Consider the following 22,298-nt stretch of genomic DNA (forward strand, 5'->3'; position numbering starts at 1 on the left):
AATTGTCTCCGTCTGCTTAGGGTGTGCTGTGAAAGATCAGCATAAATTTGGAGACGGGAGTACGGGTCTGGTAATGATTCCATTCCCCTCATTTTGTGCATAAACTGTTCCTTGATGTGATAGAAGTGCACCCTCAATATGACATCTCTAGGTATTGCATCTGGTAAGAACGCAGGTTTAGGTAGTCTGTGAATGCGATCTATGACCAGCTCAATATTTTTTGCCTCAGGAAGCACCGTTTTGATAAGACCTTTGGCAAAGGCAGGTAGCTCAGTATTTTGGACAGATTCTGGGATCCCTCTAATTTTAAAGTTATTACGTCTGGCTCTGTCCTCTAAATCCGCCATTTTGTCTTTTATCCAAGCAATTTCCTGAGATTGTGCTTCCTGAGTGTCAATAACATCGTTCACTGTGCCCGTAATGTCACTTACAGTAGCCTCCACATGTGTGATTCTGTCATCCATTGCTCCTAACTTATGGCCAAAACTATGCATGAGGGAGAGCATGTCAGATTGCAAAGAGCTCCTCAGAGACATGAGCATGTCTTTTAAGGTAGAGTCTATTACAGCCTGTCCAGTAGTAGGAAATGCTGCTATGGCGTCAGGCTGGTGGTGCATCTGAGGGTAGGCCTGAGGCATCCCACTGATCTGAACCCTGCCCTGGGCCTGTTCCGTGTCATCCAGGCGCATTTTGGCCTTAGCTGGGCTGTGGGAGTTCCCGGGGGAGAAAGAGAGTGTCCCGGTTTGCTTACCATGGGTTCCGAAGCGATGTGATAAGCGCCTCCTTCATTCGAACGGGATGCGGCCTCAGCCTGTGGAGATTGTAGATTCGGTTCGGCGCCATCTTGGTTCTTCCGCGCGGACGGCTGATACATATACGCCGTCAGTTTTCGGGGAAGCCGACTGTCCTTTCGTTTGAGCGACATCTCCGGGAGGTAGTGCGGGCGTTCCCCCAAATTGTCAGAAGCAAAAAGAACGGATTGGGGTCGCTGAAATGCCGCTTCAGAAGCCGTTCAGACGGAGAGCAATCTCCTCACGCAGCCATCTCAGTCACGCGCCGGCCACGCCCCCATGAAAGCCGAATTTTAAAAGCACTGACTGTAAATAGCCCCAATGGACCCTATCAAACGCCTTCTCTCCTTCCAAAGAAAGGAGCAGAGAAGGCGTTTGATGTCTCTCAGTGAAGTGTATAATATCAATCAGACGTCTTGTTGCATCTGAAGATTGTCGACCTTTAGTAAAGCCAGATTGATCTTTGTGAATGAGGTCTGGTATGTAGTTCATCAGTCGATTCGCTATTGCTTTGGCGTATATTTTGATGTCAATGTTCAATAATGAAATCGGTCTGAAATTTTGGGGAGCATTGGGATCTTTGCCTGGTTTCGGCAGTGTTATGATCAAGGCCTGAAGCATCTCAGCCGGAAATTCTGATTTGGATGCCGCTTCGTTAAAAAGTGAGCATAAGTGGGGAGCCAGTATATCTCGAAGTAATTTATAGTATTCTCCTATCATTCCGTCTGGGCCCGGAGATTTATTGTTGGGCAGGGAGTCTATAGTTCTAGCAATTTCTTCCACTGAAAATGGGACGTTAAGATCAGAGATTTGATCAGTAGTTAATGATGGGAGACTAATAGTATCTAAGAAATCACTTATTATCTTTGGGGTAGGTGTGGGAGTTTGAGAATCATCTTTAAGATTGTAAAGGGAGCTATAATAACAGCTAAATGCATTCGCTATGTCTTGGGGGTCTTGCAATTTTTCTCTAGTAATAGGGTGGTAGAGATATGGAATGTTTGATTTGGAATATCTGCCTTTGATCCGAAGTGCCATGTTTTATCCTGCTTTGTTGCTAGTATGGTAATATTTACCTTTAAGTTTTCTAGTATGTTTTTCAAATGTATCCAATAAAGTCGTTCTGAGTTCCTGTCGTAATATTTGTAGTTTAGTTTTCAGTTGTTGTGATGGGTGAGATTGGTTTTGGGAATCTAATGTTTAAATGTCAGCAGTAAGTTTCTCAATGAGTTTCGTTTTATTGTTCCTGAATTGAGCATTCAGTTGCATTAGGATTCCCCTACTAAATGCTTTATGAGCACCCCATAGGGTGGCGGAGTCTGACACCGATCCCACATTATATTTAAAGAATTCAGTTATCTGGTTTTGTATAGCTGTAGCATAGGTAGGCATTTTGATAAGATATGCATTTGTTCTCCATAGAAAATGGGTCGTTTGAGAGTGTTTAGGTAGAATAGTCATACTAATTGGGGCATGATCAGTCCAAGTTATGGGTGCAATGTCAGACTCCCTCACCCGCTGCAATAACCACTTATCTGTAAAAATATAATCGATACCAGTATAGGTATTATGTACCAGGGAATGATATGTGTATTCACGATCTCCAGGATGATGGCATCTCCATACATCATAGAGATCGCTGTTATTCAAAAAAATTTTAAGTGCACAGTTGGTTCTGGTTTTGGGATTAGAAGTGTCTAGTTCTTGTTCATGTATTGTGTTGAAGTCTCCACAAATTATTAAGGCACCTTTTCGGCATTTACCTATTTTTCTCATCAGGCCATTCAGAAAATGGGATTGCCTTTTATTAGGCGCATACACATTTACCAATGTAGTAAGTGTATTATCAATGGTACATATTAATATGAGGTATCGTCCATTGGTATCTACAATAGATTCATGCAATTGAAAATTAACTGAATGATGTATGGCAATAAGTACTCCTCTTTTTTTCTGTTGGCCTGATGCTGTAAATATGTGAGGAAAGTTCTTATGGGTGCAATTGGGAATCGCGCCTGTTTTGAAATGGGTTTCTTGTATACACAATATTTGACATCGCTGGGTGTTAGCCATTTGCCACATCGACGCTCTTTTTGCTGGATGGTTAAGACCATTAGTATTTAAAGATATTAACTTTATACTCATAAAAGGATATTAATAAGATGGAAAAAGTAAGTACATACTAGCCTGATAATAGCTTTAAATTCTACTTCCATGTGAACAATCTGTAGTCTGAAATGACTATGAATGTCCAAAAATTTAGTGACTGAAAAGTTTTGATTCAAATTTTGTAGGTTCACAACATACCTGTCCCTTTGATTGCTATGAGTTGTGTATAGGATACTGTGAAGAAAAAAATAAAAGTAAAAGCACAAACAAAAATATAACCAAACATTAAACTTAACTTGCAGTGGTAAACATTTCAATGTATACTGCAACATTAGAATGGGGAATTATTTCAAAGGTCAGCTGTTCCAAAGATTTAGTATCGCACGGCATGGCGGGCAAGCTGATAGATCGGTTTCCTATAGATAGGATTGTATTTTGACTGGATCTAGTCAATGAAAGCTAATGCCATTGTGGCGTAAGTTTCTCCGGATTCTTCTTAGCTCCGATAGGTGGAGTTGGTTCGGGGATAATACCCCATGCGTGAAGTAACTTAATGCCTTGTTCCACAGAAGTGATTGTATGGTAGGTGTCGTTCTTCTGTATCAGTAGTTTAGATGGTTGTTTCCAACGGTATTCAATTTTATGATTACGCAGAGCTTTTGTAATCGTGGAAAGTTGTCTTCTCATATCTAGAGTATGTTTAGACAAGTCAGCATAAATCTGGATTGTATTATATGGTTGTGGAAGTTGTCCTAGATGTCGCACTTTATATAGGATTTGTTCTTTAACATGGTAGAAGTGTACTCTAAGTAGTACATCACGTGGTATCTGTGGAGGGAGAAATGACAGTTTCGGGATCCGATGGATACGATCAATTGTGAGCTCTAAGGCTGGTATAGCTGGCAGCAAGTTGGAGAATAAGTCAGTGGCATATTTTTTAAGATCAGACTGCTGTATATTTTCAGGGATACCCCTGATTTTGAGATTGTTCTTCCTTGAGCGGTCTTCTAAATCTGCGATTTTAAATTTAAGCCACTCTTTTTCAGCTTTATTTTCTTCATGAGCATCTATTAAATCATTAATAGTATTGGTCATGTCTCCCATAGAGTTCTCAATAGTGTGTACTCTTTCACCTAAGGCAGGGGTCTCAAACTGGTGGCCCTCCAGCTGTTGCCAAACTACAAATCCCATAATGCCTCTGCCTGTGGGAGTCATGCTTGTAACTATCAGCCCTGCAATGCCTCATGGGACTTGTAGTTTTGCAACAGCTGGAGGGCCACCAGTTTGAGACCCCTGACCTAAGGAGTTCACTGCTTTGGAGAATTGATTTGTGAGTTGTAAAATATCCATATGAAGCGAAGTATGTAAAGTTAATAGCATTTCTTTTAATTGGGTGTCCAGAATAGGCTGGTTATTAGTGGGGAATGCGGCTATAGGTGAAGCTATAGGAGTTATGACTGTGTTATCTTGACTAATATGAGGTATTTTATAGCTTACCTCCTGGCCTGTGAAATCCAGTTTGATACGAGTTTTAGCCGGGCTTGGACATGTAGGGCTGAGGTAATCTTCCTCATGAGGAGATTCCAGATGTGTTTTCTGAGGTGATTCTTCTAGAGCAGCATCAGGCCTGTCAGTGTATTGCGCTCTCCCTGAGGAGGCTGTTGCTGGTACAGCAGCTGTGAGAGGATCTGTGCCATCTTTTTTTCTCCCTCCCGCTGACTGAGAGGAGAATGTCGTTAGTTTTTTCATTTTCCGTTCGTCTTTCCGCTTTTTTGACATCACCTTCGGATTCAGGAACTCTTCCGTCGTCTGTTCGTATCTTTTTTACCGATATTCGCTGTGAATTGTCGCTAATATGCCCGTTCGTGTCACGGAGCTCTCTCACAGAGCTTCCATTCAGCTCATGCGCTGGCCACGCCCCCTCCGGTCCGTTGGATATTTTCCGATGGAAACAGTCCGATGGAGCCCACACACTGTCGGATTATCCAACAACACGGTCCAATCAGACATTTTCCATCGGAATGTCCGACCGTGTGTACAAGGGCTAAGACCTGTGTGTGTTGCTAGATATGGAATGGTATGTCAACCTAGATGTTATCGGGTTCTTAACAAGGATACAAGCTGAAGCAATATAGTCCATAAAGCATTTTATTTAACAAGGCAACAAAAAACTTGAACCAGACTGCAGTCTTGGGCTTTGCTCCCAGCTACATTCTGGGAGGAGAGATGATGCGCAAAGCCTTACTAATTTAACATACATACAGTAAAGGTGGCCATAGATTTGATTGAAATTCCATCAGGTAGAAGACCTCTTGGCTTGGCGTTTACCTAAAATACATTGCTGGATGCTGAAACCTGCTTCCACAGTGCATACACTGACCACCTCCCATGGGCAATCAGAACACCAAAAGATACAGAGGTCTTCTCAGTTCAGAGGCCCAGTGACAGAAAGTGGTGAGCTCTAACCAGCTTGCAGGCCATAATTTGAGGACTGCTATTCAACACAAACTTAAAACCGCAAAGCTAATGGTCTTGAAATCTGAATCCAGACCATTCAAATGTGGTTTTAAATTTGTGTTGAATAGCAGTCCTCAAATTATGGCCTGCATATGGAAGGGTTACACCCACCGATTCTATTATTGCCTGTGATCAATGAGCCACCCTGTCCAAAGCAATATTTTTGCAATTTTACATAGATATGGCAAATTGGGATCCAGCATAATAAAAACATTTTATTATTATTATTATTCTTTTTTTTTTTTTTTTTTACTCATCTTTTATATTTGCATTTTTTTCTTTAGAATAGATGGAAGATTTTATTTAAAATATGATTTTATTTTCTCAGTAGCAGTTTTAAAATCTTTGTTCCTAAATGTGTATATGATGGGATTAAGCAATGGAGTGATTATAGTGTAAAACAGAGAGAGGACCTTGCTCAGAATATTTAGCTGTCCCTTTGTTGGAAAAAAATACACAGCAATCAGTGTCCCATAAAAAATGCACACTGTGGTCAAGTGAGAGCTGCAGGTGGTGAAGGCTTTTTGTCTTCCTGTAATTGTTTTAATTTTGAGGATGGTTAAAACAATATAGATATACGATACAGCAATTATTATAAAAGGTGCTACGACGCAGAAGAAACCTATTACAAAGGTCTGAATATAGATCCATGAAGTATCAGAGCAGGAAAGCTGTAGTATGGGTTCAAAGTCACAAAAAAAGTGATCAATGATGTTTTGTCCACAATAGGAAAGACTACACAAAGACATTGAATCAACCAACGCCATTTTGAATCCTAGTAACCAAATGGTAAGCACCATTTTAATGCAAATAGATTGGTTCATTATGGAGTTGTAATATAAGGGCTTACAGATGGCCAAATAGCGGTCATAAGACATCACGGTCAGGAGAAAACATTCTGAGACCTCAGCATGGGCAAAGAAGGAGAACTGGATGATACATTTGGCAAGAGACATGGAACATCCATCATGTAAGATGATATAAAGAAGGTTGGGAAGAATATCTGTAATCAGAATGATATCAAGCAATGATAGTTGGGTGATGAAGAAGTACATGGGAGACTGAAGTGTTTTACTCAGAAGAAATAAAATCACAATAATAATATTTCCAGAGATAGTAATGCAATATATGAAAAGTAGGACCATGAAAAACAGAATTTTGGTGCATTTAAGATGTGGAAATCCTATCAGTACAACATAGGTTAAATTATTGTGATCAATCACCTAGTAAGAGAACATAAAAATGCATAATCATTTGATCAAACAAGACATACACATGTCATGGGGAACCTCCCTCAACTCAAACTGTTTTTGGTCTGGCTATCTTATCCATCCAACAGCCCATTTCATCAACATCCTTTTACAACGTGTTACTATCCAGTTAAGTTTTACCAATTCTACAAAGTTCCATGTTATAAGAAAAAGATAAATAGAGCGTGCCATAGGCTGGCCAAAGATGGATAGAAATTCAGCAGGTTTAGAAGGGACCGGCCACCGGTTCCTGTTCAACAGATCTTAAGACCCCTTTCACACTGAGCCGCCCCGGGCACCAGCGGTAAAGCGGTGGAGTGAATGGAGCCACTGTTTCAAGGTGCTTTGGAGGCAATATTTTTAATGCTATAGTTACATAGTTACATAGTTACATAGTTAGTCAGGTTGAAAAAAGACACATGTCCATCAAGTTCAACCACAAAAAAAAAAAATGAATATAGTGCCTGCAGAGCGCTCCTCAGTGTGAAAAGGGTCTTGAGGCCCTTTCACATGGGGCCTTAAGACCCCTTTCAAGGCTACTGTTTCAAGGCGCTTTGCAGGCACTATTTTTAACGCTATAGCGCCTGCAAAGCATGCCTCTGTGTGAAAGGGGTCTTAAGGCCCCTTTGACACGGGCGCCTCGGTGAAGCAGAATCCGCTTGCTCAGCAGGGAACTTCTCTGCTGATCCCCCCCCCCCCCCCCCGAGCAGGCAGATGACAGGTCCATATCCACTTTGCTATGCAGAGCAGACACAGTCCCACTCTCCCCTATGGGGCAATTGGATGGGAACGGGTGGCTTCGGGTGGAAATGGACAGCCATGTCCATCCGATGCCATCTGATCCGATCTGCCAGGCAGATGGGGAATAGGACCACCACTCGTCTGCTTAATGTATCAGTTTACATGAATGAGACAAACCACTTAACACTAGCAGGGGTGATTAAAATGATCAGCTTTTATTTATTCATGCAAAACTTTTATCCCAAAAGGAAAAACACTGTTTGCTTTAACCAGTGGCGTAGCGTGGGTTGTCAGCACCCGGGGCAAGGCAAGTCATTTGCGCCCCCTAACCAGGGACTGCTCTGCTTATTATTGGTTAGATCTGAGATATCTCTTTGACTACAGTAGTCAATGAGATATCTTCTCATTTTCAACCAATATTAAAAGGCTGTGGGTAGCCAATCAGATGCTAAGGTTGTATATAAGGAGGAGCACTTATATACAGCAGAGCAGGCAGCCAATAATAACCCTGACTTAGGGGTTGTGCATAATATTTAGTGCTAGACATACTACCAGAGACAGTCAGAGGCTGCAGACATATTACAGGAGAAAGTCGGAGACTGCAGACATGATACATGAGATGGTCGGAGACTGCAGACATGGTACAGGAGATAGTCAGGGACTGCAGACATGATACATGAGATGGTCGGAGACTGCAGACATGGTACAAGAGACAGTGAAAGACTGCAGTCATACTATAGGCAGGGCTATTTCTCAGATAATAGGTGAAGGAACTTAACCATGCCATCATCGCTTAACAGTGGGACAGTCTTAATGGGGAATTGTTAAATAACATTTGTGTGTAGCGCTGGCTCCTGACGAGCAGGCGCTATGTATTTTTTCAAAGTTAATTTTCCTGAAACCACAGTTGGTTTTTGGGGCTAATTTTCTAAATTTCTGGTTTCAGTACCAGTCCAGCTGGGTTGCACTGGGTTCTCCTTGGCCGCAGGTGTCGCTGTCATCGCCGTCAAGAGTAAGAATGCAGTTTAGCTGGGTGTATAGAATGCCACTGTCCTTTCGGAACCAGCCAAGTGGGTGTGTTCTCCTGCTGTGCATTCTGGGAGGTGGTATTTAAGGTACCGACTTCACGTGCTTCGGGGGTTCCAGTTCCAGAGATTATTTTCTGCCTGTTCGGTTCCGATGGTCCTCCTGACCCAGCACCATGGCCCTCCTGGCCTGGGGTGGGGAACCATGCATTTCAAGTCTCGGGGCTGGTGGGCCTGAGGCAACGCAACTGCAGGGACAGGCCTGAATGGATTTTGGGGCCTATTGATCCAAAGGTGGTCCGGTGCTGTCTCATCTGAAGGGAGAGGCCCAGCAACTGGAAAAACCCCAGGGGAGGACTCTTCAGGAGAAGGCTGTGCGCAAGGCTGGCTTCTCTGAAGCAGCCTGGAGGCTTAGTTGAAGGACACTACCTGGATCTACACTCATACGGTACAGTCGGATCGGCTGAGAGATACTGGTACCGTATGATAGGTTTTTAAATTTGTCTACATCCCTCAGTTATGCTCAAGTCTATGGCAGAAACGTTGTCAAATATCCTACGCTCAAGTGTGTGGCAGAGACTTTGTCTAATATCCTACGCTCAAGTCTGTGGCAGAGACATTGTCAAATATCCTACGCTCAAGTCTGTGGCAGAGGAACCAGTGGGAGGAGTCTTGCCTGTTTCTTTTCCCTGCATGAGGCACCTCGTGAGTGTGTCGTAGGAGAAAGAGGAAAGAGGTTGTTTTCTTTGCTAAAGAAAAGAAAATGTTCCGGATTCCAGCAACACCGTCCATCATGGGACCCAGGATGCCTTCGGTGGGAAATCCCACAAGTGTGAGACTGCCTGGGACTTTACTCACAGATACAGGAATTCGCCTGAGACCACACGGGCATTTTGTATGAGTGCAAGGGACTGGCCGCAAGTCTCCAGCCGTTTGTCCGATGCCTACAGTGTGGAGAGTATCTGTTTAAAGTGGAGATACCCACTGTGCCGCCTCGGGCATACCGCATGGACTGGTCCATGGGCGTTGCCACCGAGGAGTCTGTTGTACATGCTCCTGTGGCGAGGCCTACAACTTGTACGCTGACTACTACAATCAGTGCCCCGGAGGGAGAAGCTGTCACCACCATTACTGGAGGATCCACTCCGGACGTCATGGACACTGCTTCGTCCATCATCACTACAACCACTGTGCCTGCTTTGAAGAAAGTAGACTACATCAAGGCCTCCTGTGGCCACAGTAGAGGCCCATCCCAGAACTGTCCTGGATCGTATCGGGGAAAGAAGATCACTTGCAGAGAATCCGCTGCAGATATGGGTGAGAAATCTGGGGAAATAGTATTGAGTGGGACTGTACGTAACTATTTGCCAGCAGAGGAGTTGTGGGACTCAGAGATAGATTCCCTGTCTGATTTGTCAGGGGATGACAAGTTGTTCAAGACTTTGTCCCAAGAGATGTTGTGGGCCAATGCAGATGATGTGGCCGTAACCTTCAATGTTTCTGGCTGGTTATCCCTAAATTTGGGGAGTGCATCGCCTCGGGTGAGAACCCCTACAACTATTGACCTGACTTTGCCTAAAAATGTTAGTTTGCCCGAATCTAAGACAATGTCTTTTGCCATGGTAGGTAAATCACCAAACTCTTGTGTGCCTCCCGGGGATGGAAGTGCCCGAGCTTTGCCTAGGCTCGCACGGTCCCAGCGGCTGCTGAACAAGCGGGTGGCTACAGAATACAGTTTGGAGTTCCCTTATGTTCCCAAGGAAATTATGCAAGAAATTAGAAAAACCGAGAGCATTGGTATGCCAGTGATATGTGGGACTACCTGAAAGTGCCTAAGCCCTTTAGGAAACAAGGATATTCCCCTACTATGTACGAACGCTTCACTGGGTGTCTTCAGCACTGGAGCTTTGGGAGACACATATACTCCGATAAAGTTGTAATTTGCTGGCCGGGAAAGGACAATGTAGTATATTTCAGCACCACGGTGGATGCTAAAGGGAAAACACAAAATTTGCCTGATCCTCGTTTTTATTGGTGAAGCAATTATGGAGGCTGTTTCCCTCTGTTTAAAAAATAAAATTAAAGTACAAGGACTGTGGAGTTAGTTAGCAAGTATTAGGTTTGCCGAGAAGAGAGCTCCATGTCAAGGTCAACTACCGGCCATAGCACTTGCAGGAAAGGACTTTTTTGCTGCTTTTGCCACTAGGTGGTGGGAGTCTGCACAAACATTTGGACTATTGCACGCAGACATGTAGGTTAATAGCACTGGAGAGAGAGCCTAATTTTCTGCTAAGAATGGGATTTTGCCTCCTAGGATTGTACACATAGTATGTGTTTTTCTTATTGTTGTTCTTCTTGTGTATTCTTTTTATTCTTTTCAGGGATCACCATGATCAACTATCAAGCTGCCGGAGAGTGGGTGGTGTAGATAGTCAGGCATTGGGGTTGTGCATAATGTGACTTGTTTTATGTCAACTGCTTAACTGTCAGGGCTGGCTTAGCCCTTCCTCATCTGGGCTGGCCGCTCAGCTGTTGGCTAATTGCCAACTCTCTTCTCTTTCCATAGTTACCAGCTGTTCCCGATGATCCTCGTCTAAACTGCCTATTTAAAGCTTTCCATCTCACTCTTTCCTTTGCCTTCGCGTTGGTCACATCACTAGGAACCATCTCCTGCTGTTTGTTTCAAGACTGGCTTGCTGACATCCCTCCTGGCTTCTATCCTGCTTGCAGTTGCTCTCCTTGGACCCCTGACGTCTGGACTGGCTGATTACCCGATTTGGTTTATGAACTTTGGACTGGCTGACTACCCGATCTGGCTACTGGACTCTGGCTATGCTTTTTTCTATTTACCTTTCTATTTTTATTAATAAACAAGTGTGATTTGATTGTACTTCCGTCTCTGTCTGTTTCATGGTTCCTGACATTAACATAATGTATGTTCCATGTTGTTTTTTTTTGTTTTTCCTTTCCATTCCCCATTCCAAATTTTAAGTTCAGGTACTCGACTTTCAGGACTGAAAGTCTTTGTTTTCTTTTGTTTTTTTCTTCCCAGATGATGAGGACATCGTCTAAATGGGAGGGGGGAGTATGTAGCTCTGGCTCCTGACAAGCAGGTGCTATGTGTTTTTTCAAAGTTAATTTTCCTGAAACCACAGTTGGGTTTTGGGGCTAATTTTCTAAATTTCTGGTTTCAGTACCAGTCCAGCTGGGTTGCACTGGGTTCTCCTTGGCCGCAAGTGTTGCTGCCACCACTGGCAAGAGTAAGAACGCAGTTTAGCTGGGTGTATTGAATGTCACTGTCCTTTGGGAACCAGCCCAGTGGGAGTGTTCTCCTGCTGTGCATTCTGGGAGGTGGTATTTATTTGTCTGTGGTACCGACATCACGTGCTCCGGGGTTCCAGTTCCAGAGATTATTTTCTGCCTGTTCAGTTCCGGTGGTCCTCCTGACCCAGCCCCATGGCCCTCCTGGCCTGGGTGTGGAACCATACATTTCAAGTCTCTGGGCTGGCAGGCCCGAGGCAATGCAACTACAGGGACAGGCCTGAATAGATTTTGGGGCCTATTGATCCAAAGGTGGTCCGGTGCCGTCTCATCTGAAGGGAGAGGCCCAGCAACTGGAAAAACCCCAGGGGAGGACTCTTCAGGAGAAGACCATGCACAAGGCTGGATTCTCTGAAGAAGCCTGGAGGCTTAGTTGAAGGACACTACCTGGTTCTACACTCATACAGTATTGCCGGTTCGACTGAGAGATACTGGTACCATATGATAGCTTTTTACATTTGTTTATGTCCCTCAGTTATGCTCAAGTCTGTGGCAGAAACTTTGTCAAATATCCTACGCTCAAGTCTGTGGCAGAGACTTTGCCAAATATCCTATGCTCAAGTCTGTGGCAGAGACTTTACCTAACACCCTACCGGCTGCAAGGCCTAGTGAGAGGAGGTCTATCCGGGGTTTGTAAAATCCAGTTGTAAAACGGTTGCTATTCTCTGGATTTTCCTATAAGAGACTTTCCATTTTTTGCAGTCTAAAGTACCTGAACTTACTCCTAACCCTCTACCCTAAACTGAGAGACTCTGTTTCTGTTTCAAATAAATAACCCAAAAGAAGATTCAGTGTCAGTTTCTACATTTCTTTGGGCCATCTACCATGGGAATCCCTAGACGGAGAAGCAGACAAGAAGGTAAGCCCAATAAAACCAGCAGCTCCTTCGGGGGTCAGTGCTACATGTGCATACTGCACAGAATGCAGAGTTCACTAGTTTGCTACATATAGAATAAGGATGAGCTCCGGCGTGTTCGCATACTCCATGTGCAGAGCCCGCCAGGAAGTCGGCTCATCGCTGCGCTAATCACAGGCAGTGAGACATTGCCCGATCTCTGCAGCCACGCATCGGGGAAATGTCTCACAGCCCGTGATTAGCGCAGCGCTACGCCGACTTCCTGGCAGGCTCTGCACGTGGAGTATGCAAACACACTGGAGCTCGTCCTTAATACAGAATGCAAAGATCAGGAGTGTGCTATATACAAAATGCAAAGATCAAGATTGTACTACGTATAGAGTGCAGAGTTCAGGAGTATGCTATGCAGAGAGAACAGAGTTCAGGAATGCATATCTCACAGGACAGTTTACAACCCCCCCTTCCAGTACAAAACTCTCCTCCCACTCCCAAGTCTTCTCTTCGCCACCTACATAGTATCAGAGAGGGGCTGCTACAGAAAAGCAACTATAACTTACAGTAGGAGTGCAATGTTAAGTGGAGTGGGGGGGCATTAGTGCTAAGGGAGGGTATAGGGCAGGGGTCGTCAAGCCCAGGGCCGCGGCCCACTACTGGGCTGTGGCCTTTCTTCAGTGGGGCCACAGGCACGGGCGGGCGGTATGAGACAGCCGGGTGGCCAGTATATAAGCACTGGGTGGAAGAGATAACGAGTGAGCAGGCAACATAGCAGGTGACATCATCTTTCTCCGTCCCCCGCATCGCTGCTCTTCCACCCGGTCAGCCTCAATGTCGGAAGTGCGGTGGGGAGCAGAGAGGTGACATCATCTCTCTCCGACCCCCCGCATCGCTGATCTTCCACCCTGTCAGCCTCAATGTTGGAAGTGTGGCTGGGAGCAGAGAGATGACATCATCTATCTCTGACTCCCCGCATCGCTGCTCTCCCGTCCTATCAGCCTCAATGTCGGAAGTGCAGCAGGGAGCAGATTCATAGTTTCATAGTTTCATAGTTAGTAAGGTTGAATAAAGACACCAGTCTATCCAGTTCAACCTGAGTGAGTGTCCAACCCTATCCCTGTACATTGCACACTCACATCGGTCCCTACCCTCAAGGAGCCCACAATCTAAGGTCCCCATTCATATACTAGGGCCAATTTTGGACAGAAGCCAATTAACCTACCTGCATGTCTTTGGAGTGTGGGAGGAAACCGGAGTACCCGGAGGAAACCCACGCAGGCAAAGGGAGAACATGCAAACTCCAGGCAGGTAGTGTTGTGGTTGGGATTTGAACCAGCGACCCTTTTTACTGCTAGGTGAGAGTGCTAACCACTACACCACTGTGCCGCCCTGAGAGATGACATCATCTCTCACTGCGCTCCTGCCTTCACTTGGCGCCCTTCTGTGCTAGATGGACCAGTGCTACCACTAATGCAGTGGCAGGCAGTGTGGCAAGTGACAGTCCACATCTGGTGACAGGCAACATGACAGGTGACGTGGCAAGTGGCATTCCGCATCTTGGGGCAGGCAACATGGCAAGTGAAATTCCGCATCTGGTGAGAGGCAACGTGGCAGGTGACATGGCAAGTGACATTCCGCATCTATGACAGGCAATGTGGCAGGTGACATGGCAAGTGACATTCCGCATCTGGTGACAGGCAACGTGGCAGGTGATGTGGCAAGTGACATGCCACATCTGGTGAGAGGCAACATGACAGGTGACGTGGCAAGTGACATTCCACATCTTGTGGCAAGTGACATGCCACATCTGGTGAGAGGCAACATGACAGGTGACGTGGCAAGTGACATTCCACATCTGGTGATAGGCAACGTGGCAGGTGACGTGGCAAGTGACATTCCACATCTTGTGGCAGGCAACATGGCAAGTGACATTCCGCATCTGGTGAGAGGCAACGTGGCAGGTGACATGGCAAGTGACATTCCGCATCTGGTGGCAGGTAACGTGGCAAGTAACACACTCAAGGCTCCCACTAATTCTGCATTATGGTGAGTTGTACTATTTTATTAATTACTACAATGTAACAATAGAAATAAAGTGCTGACAAACTGCCCACGAAAAATCGCTTAGCGATGTTTGGGATAAGTGGGGAAGAGGGTTATGCTCTGTGTATGTGTGTAGTGTAGACTGTGTGAGTGTAGTTTGCCCTATGTGACTGTGCTATACATGCTGTCACATACCACAGTGAGTGACCCAGAGATATCTATTTCATTAAATGTTGGGTAAAGCAGCACACATGTCCATGGAACAGCAGAGGAGCTCTCAGCAGTATGCTGCATGGACTCATTGGACTGGAAGCAGCTCAGTGTCCTGAGTCTCACATCAATAGGAGGCCAGGAAAGTGTGTATGCACTTCTTGTGAGGAGAGAAGTGCTGGATTTGCCTTGCAGAGGATGACTAGTTGCAGTAGCGGCTGCGCTCTCATCTCATCTGCTTTTTTTTCCCCACCATTGATCTGACCTTTGTCTGCCACACTGCCAGACTCACTGGCTGCCTGCCAAAACCAATGGGGAATGATGCGAGTCCCAGATCCGGTGGTCAGGAGGAGAAGAAGATGGCAGAGGTGGGACTCCAGGAGAATCAAGGACAGGCCAGCCCTCCCACCTCACATGACCCTATTTGCCCAATCACAGGGTGCCAGCCACCCAGCTGACGTTAAACATGGCAATCACAGGGGACACAGGAAATCACAATTAGGGCTACGGAGGACTACGGAGCCAGACTACTAGCATGGGATTTTGTCCCACCCAAATGTTATACCTGGGGCCATGATCCCCCCCTCGCACCCCCCACGCTACGCCACTGGCTGTAACTGATTGTAAAGTGTGAGCTGGAGATTGTCTTCAATTTGTCAGTGTATCTGAACCTAATAATACATTTAACACTACCCCCCTCCCAAGATTGACAATGCTACTGTCTGACGTGCCTCCTGTTCTCATTCCTCCAGAGTTGCTCCTCACTAATACAGGAGGTGCATTACTGGCAGGATCACCAGGTGAAAACAGAGAGGAAAAAAAGCCTTAAAGTATAATTAGATGCAAAACTTTTTTGTTTTGTTTTGGATAGAGTGGAGAGGGATTGGAACACCTATCAGGTTTGTATTGCTACCTCTGCCACCCCATTAAGGAGATTCACCCTCTGACCCTCTCAGTTTGTCCTGTTTACCATCATCATTGAAAGTGAAAATAAAAGAAAATCCCACATTTTGGGTTGTCCTCAGAAAAGTAGTGGGGGGGATCTTTCCATGGGGACACTAGGTTTGGTGATCTGGGGGATCCAAGGAATTCCCTTAATTTGCAGGGATTTCCTCTCACTTCCTGTTTGGATTTGGGATAGGAGGTGAAGGTAAATGTCCTCAAAGGAACACAGGTGTCAAAAAAAATACAGGGGTATAACCCTCCATTACTCTATCCAAAAAAAAATTATATTTTTTCCTATAGTTCTACTTTAAGAAAAAAGACAACTAATGCATGCACCACATCTGATTGGTAAGGTGCAACATAATACATTTTTGGTTTTGGGTTTAATATTGATTTAAATATATGAAGAGGCCCTAATAAAAATATTAAAAAGAACTGGGGAAAAACCTATCCTCACGGTACCCTTTTAGCCATTATTCCTTACATCTGTGAAAATGTAACATTACATTTTGACTTGGTTCCATATAGACCGTCCCTTACATCGCCGGTTCTCACCGCTGTCAGTCTGCAATCGTGACCGGGAAGACTACCCTTAAGTAGAGCGATTGAACCACTCGTGGAGCGCAGTGTGGAAGGGGTGATGTCAATGGCAGTGAGGATGGTCTATGTGGACAGCTTTACCCCAGATAATTTCATACTTAGATGGGCCTGTTTTAATCATCAACCATATTGATTACATTAATATAACCATATTGCTACACTTAGAGGTGCCTCTCTTCTCATTTATACTCAGTTGCAAACCTTTTTTTAGTTGTGGATAGAGTGGAGAGGGATTGGAACACCTGTGATGAGCGGACTAGAATAAGGAAGTTCATAGCCAGTAGCCAATAGCTGCCCATGCGACGGTTTTTCGTCCGTCGGACTAGCATACAGACGAATGGATTTTTCGACCGGACTCGAGTCCATCGGAAAGATTTGAAACATCTTCTAAATCTAAAGTCCGTCTGATTTTTTGACAGCAAAGGTCCGATGAAGCCCTCACATGGTCAAATTGTCAGATGGATTTGTTCCATCTGACCTTTGCTGTGGAAAAGTCCGGCCGTGTGTACACGGTTGTCATGGTTATGTAATAGAGTTTGTCTGCTTACCTGTTTTCCATGTGTTCATCTCTAGAGACCAGCTGACCCTCACCTGACTGCTTTTGTAATCCATCCTCTGGCATGACTCCACCCTAGCTCCTATCACAGAACTCTATATTAACCTGTGCACTGCAGGCCAACCCTGCTGATCAACCATTGTGTATTCCTTTGTGTGTTTAGCTTCCTCTTACCTGCCGTGTGCTCGTCTGTTGTTCCATTACTGACTTTGGCGTGTCCTTGACTATCCTTGTTTGCCTGTGATCCTGACCTATTGGTGTGTCCCTAACTATTCCTGTCTGCTTGTGGCCCCGACCTTGGCTTTATCCCTCACTATCCCTATCCTCCTGTTGCCTACTGTGGGTGCGAGCTGGGGGACCCTGGGGGTCGTGACCTGGAGCCAGTTGCAGCCCAGTCCATCCTCACCACTAGAGGCTCTGGTGAACACCTTCTGGCTCTTAGACTCTGCGCCCCAGGGAATCTTATGCTCTAACCCCCGGTGGGACCTATCTCCCATCCGCAGCAGTCAGCCTTAGGGTCCACAACCTTGCGGTGCACTCCTGATCCCTATGGTGTGCATCTGTCACCTCGCCTCAAGGTGACCTGACAACGGCATTAAAGTATAATTAGACGCACCTTTTTTTCAGTTGTGGATAGAGTGAAGAGGGATTCGAACACCTGTTAGGTTTGTATTGTATTGCTACCTCTGCCCCCCCCCCCCCCCCCCTTTAAGGAGATTCACCCTCTGATCCTCTCAATTTGTCCTGTTTACCATTATCATTGAAAGTGAAAATGAAAGAAAATCCCAAATTTTAGGTTGTCCCCAGAAAAGTAGTGGGGAGGGGATCTTTCCATGGGGACACTAGTTTTGGTGATCTGAGGGACTCAAGGAATTCCCTTAATTTTCAGGGATTTCCTCTCGTTTCCTGTTTGGCTTTGGGATAGGAGGTGAAGGTAAATTTCCTCAAAGGTACACAGGTGGCAAAAAAAATTACAGGGGTATAAGCCTCCATTACTCTATAACAGGGATATGCAATTAGCGGACCTCCAGCTGTTGCAAAACTTCAAGTCCCATCATGCCTCTGTCTCTGGGTGTCATGCGTGTGGCCATCAGAGTCTCGCTATGCATCATGGGATTTGTAGTTCTGCAACAGCTGGATGACCGCTAATTGCATATCCCTGCTCTATAATATGTATATTTTTTTCCTATAGTTTTCCTGTATATAGATTACCCTGGAGTAGAGCAATTGAACCGCTCGTGGAGCACAGCATGGAAGGGACAACGTCAATGGCAGTGAGGACAGTCTATGTGGACAGCTTTACCCCGGATGCCTGCATACTTAGATGTGCCTGTTTTAATCATCAACCATGTTGGTTGACAAATGTTGTCCTTCATTAAATATAACCATATTGCTACTTAAAGTTGCCTCTGTTCTGTTTTATACTCAGTTGTTACATGGAGCTGCTTGTATATCAAGACACTGTATATATGAAATGTAACTGCACTGATCTAAAAATGCTAGTGCAATATTACCACTAAAACGGTGTCTGTACCCTGTATGCAAACCTTAAATCTAAAAAACTATAAAACTATAAAGTGCAACGTGCCAAAAGATAAACATATAATACAACTTATCAAGTGCAAAATATCAAAACCCCAAAACATAAGTGTTTTTTGCAATAGTCCCCAAAGTTCACTTCTGTTTATCTTGGAAATTCCATGTGCCTATTGTGCACTGATTCATATTAATGCTCTATAAAAAAGAACTTTTCACCAATGCGTGGGCCACCACCACCTTCTGAAATGGGCACTCACCAGAACCTAGATTTATATTGGGATAATCACTCCACTTTCCTGGCGTTCCTCCAACTAGGTTGCCACCAGTTACTCCTCATCATATCTCTATGCCAGCCTTGGTATCTCATAGGAAGTAAACATACATCATTGTGCAACATGCTTATATTACATTTATTTTAACCAATAAAATAACATCCAGAATATATAAAATGTGCACTCACAACAGCCTGATGTTCACACTAGATGCCGTATTTCCGTGACTCCAACTGTACGTCTTCAGACAGTAGGACAGGATGACAGTACAACCAGCAACCCTCTCAACCGGAACTTCCTGTCTGAGTACTGCTACCAGTGATACGTTTAACGATATTATATTTTTATGTAGTTGTATTTTATTTGTAGCATGGATGTGAATCAGTGCACAATATGCACATGGAATTTACAAGATAAACAGAAGTGAGCTTTGGGGACTATTGCAAAACACTTATGTTTTGGGGTTTTGATATTTTGCACTTGATAAGTTGTATTATATGTTTATCTTTTGGCACGTTGCACTTCATAGTTTTATAGTTTTTTTGGTTTTAAGGTTTGCATACACGGTACAGACACCATTTTAGTGGTAATATTACACTAGCACTTTTGGATCAGCGCAGTTACATTTCATATATACAATGTTTCCTTAATCTATGGTATAGGACTTTTTAAGCTGCAGCAGATCATATTAAAAAAATTTTTGTTCCATAAATTTTTATTGAAAAGTAAAAATCTGGTTTACATTGTATTTATAACTCAATGCCAACAGCAGTAATATCCAATGTAAGGTTTTAAACAACAGTGGTGAACAGCAATAATTGGTAACAGTAGTTGCAGTGAAAATGTTACAGTTTAAACAGAGTGTGGTATGAGGAAGACATGAGGTTCGGTCATGGTTATTTCGCTAAATGGTCGTGTTTAACCCCTTGTCAGATCTTCTACTTGGAGCTAATATCGACTTGCGTGTTTTGCGTCTCTGAAATCGGGTGTTTGCTTGTTCGTGGGAAAATTTCCAGCTCTGAGTGAGTAGGTCCTTTTAACAACTACAGGGTCGAAGTCGGTGATAACTCAATAATGGGTGAGCTGGAATCTTAGTGGATATATCAAGAGGATTGGGTTGTAAACCCAAGAGGGGGAGGTGAAAAGAAGGGGAAAAAAAGAGAAGAGGAGAAAAAAAGAAAAGGGCAAAGGAGGGGTAAGGAATGGGGGGGATGGGGTAGTGGGGGGAGGGGGAGTGCGGGATGGGACCAAGGGAAGGGAAAGGGAATATTAAGTTGCCTCGCAGTCTCCGCTATTGTGGGAACGGTTAAGGCACTAGGGCTGGGTTGGTTAGGGTGTTGGCTTATAAGGTCGTGTACGGTCCTCCCTCAATCTCCCCTTGTGTAGGGGAGGGAGGGTCATCCTCTCAAGCTTCATGACTAGCGAACAGGGTCGTTAAGGCATGCAAATGATTTAGGGTGTTTGGTTCATCAGGGATTGGTTTGTTAGTAGTTTAAATTTGGTTGTGGTGCGAAAGTGGGACCAACATGCCCACGTGTGTGAATATTTCAATTTTATTATCATTATCTTTGATTAATATTTGCGCCGGTGACGCAATTTTCCATTTATGATATGTCATGACGCTGCTTGTATATCAAGACATTGCTTGTATATAAAGTCAAAATGTATTAAAAAAAAAATTAGCTGGTCTTGCAAAACCCTCTCAAACCAAGTTACTCTCAAACCAAGGTTTTACCGTAGTAAGAAAATATGAAAGAAAATGCAGTAAATAGACAGGAAAATTACACAGACGTGTTCTTGCTTAGAAACAGTTGTAGGTAATCATATTACTGGAGCAAAATGTGAAGAATAATATTATAATTTGCTTAATTTCTGAATTAATGGAACAGCTGAGATGGAAATTGCAGAAAAATGGTAAGGAATGGCCTGGGAAATTGGATGGTGAGAGAGAGGTTGTGAAATATATATTATGCTATGTCTATGCCAATAGCTCTATTTTTTTTTACATATCTCTAAACAATTGTTGCATACCTCAATTCCACGTATCTGTTCAGATATGATGTCTGGATGTAATAGCTTACTTTGATTATCCCAGACAAGCATTGTCAGATCAGTCAAAATATGTATACAAGTAAAAAATGATATACCATAAAATCAATAGGTTGAGTGATTTAATGTGTCGATTTGAAGCCTTTTTATACATTTGCTGCTCTGGTGTGCTGTTTTCTACATTGCTAATTAAAGTGTAGGGAATTCTTTCAGGAATTGCATCTCTCTTGACACACATTATTAAATAAACTAATACTTAAAAGGGATTGTAAAGTCTCGTTTAAAAAAATAAAAATAACAAAAATGTTATACCTACCTGCTTTATGCAGTTGGTATTGCATTGAGTAGCCCGGATCCTCCTCTTCTGGGAGTCCCTTTTCGGTGCTCCTGGCCCCTCCGTCCTGAGTGCCCCCACAGTAACCAGCTTGCTATGGGGGCACTGGAGCTGAGCTGCAGCTCCTTGTGTCCATTCAGACATGGAGCCACGGTTCAGCCCAGCTCCCTCTCTCTCCTTAATGGCTAACTTTAATTGACAGCAGCGGGAGCCAATGGCACAGCTTCTGTGTCTCAGGCAATCAGGAGGGAGAGTCCCAGATGACTGAGAGATTCTTGGACATCGCTGGACAGAGAGGGGCTCAGGAAAGTATTAGGGGGTGCTGGGAGGGGGGCATAGAATGATAAAAAACCTTCTGACTTTACAACTCCTTTAAGGATGAACTCTATCCATATATAAATAAGTGCAGCGCTTAAAGGCACCTAAATATGCATTTAAAGAAAACAAACAGGTGGTAATGAAAAAAAAAATAATCTCTGTGGATCTCAAAGTGGTGACTCTGGGACTTTTTGAAGTTGGCATTCATGGCAGAATAACTCACAACCTTCTCAGACCTCAGAACCTCTTGAGAGTGGATTATAAGCAGATTAAATAAGGTAGGTACTCTTACCAGATGGGTTGGACACATCCACCTTATAGTAGTGTGTCATACGAGCTTATGAGGGGGCTCCAGTCACACACCCCAACATACCGGCCAAATTATGTTTTCCCCTCGGGATTCCTTGCGATTTCCAGATGGAAAAGGTGGGTGAAGTTTCCGAACCGTGAATCGCTGTAGGACTTGATGTCAGAAATCTCATAAGGATTCACCATATGGGGGACAAAGCATAAAAAACGCCTCACATGGTGAAATACAACCAATGATGGTTTATTGAAAATATTCAAATTAAAACAGGACTAGTAGTCAATAAAAATCATGCGATACATAAAAACAAAATATTTGCAATGTGGGGAGCAGAAAAATGCTGGCCCATTCAGACATGGTGTCCATTCAGACATGGAGCCGCGGTTCAGCCCAGCTCCCTCTCTCTCCTTAATGGCTAACTTTAATTGACAGCAGTGGGAGCCAATGGCACAGCTTCTGTGTCTCAGCCAATCAGGAGGGAGAGTCCCAGACAACTGAGAGATTCATGGACATCGCTGGAC

At 44.2% G+C, this 22,298-nt stretch overlaps 1 protein-coding gene across 1 annotated transcript; it reads right to left on the reverse strand.

The window, feature by feature from the left end:
* Positions 1-4,848: 4,848 nt before the first annotated feature.
* On the reverse strand, positions 4,849-20,931 carry LOC143963997 (olfactory receptor 5P52-like). The gene is made up of 2 exons (XM_077473721.1): positions 20,801-20,931; positions 4,849-6,640 (listed from the first exon to the last, which is right to left on the reverse strand). Exons 1-2 carry the CDS (start codon positions 20,870-20,872, stop codon positions 5,717-5,719), a joined length of 996 nt encoding a protein of 331 aa, XP_077329847.1. The 5' UTR covers positions 20,873-20,931; the 3' UTR covers positions 4,849-5,716.
* Between the last annotated feature and the right edge of the window lie 1,367 nt (positions 20,932-22,298).

Source organism: Lithobates pipiens, unplaced genomic scaffold (genome assembly GCF_037356315.1).
Source record: "Lithobates pipiens isolate NorthernLeopardFrog02 unplaced genomic scaffold, aLitPip1_a1.2 Scaffold_8, whole genome shotgun sequence".
NCBI classification, from domain to species: domain Eukaryota; kingdom Metazoa; phylum Chordata; class Amphibia; order Anura; family Ranidae; genus Lithobates; species Lithobates pipiens.

Coding starts and splice junctions, on each gene's coding strand:
- LOC143963997 (XM_077473721.1), bottom strand. CDS start 20,872: ATGCTTGTCTGGGATAATCAAAGTAAGCTATTACATCCAGACATCATA. Junction 6,641..20,800: donor AACAGATACGTGGAATTGAG/GTATGCAACAAT, acceptor TTCTCTTACTAG/GTGATTGATCACAATAATTT.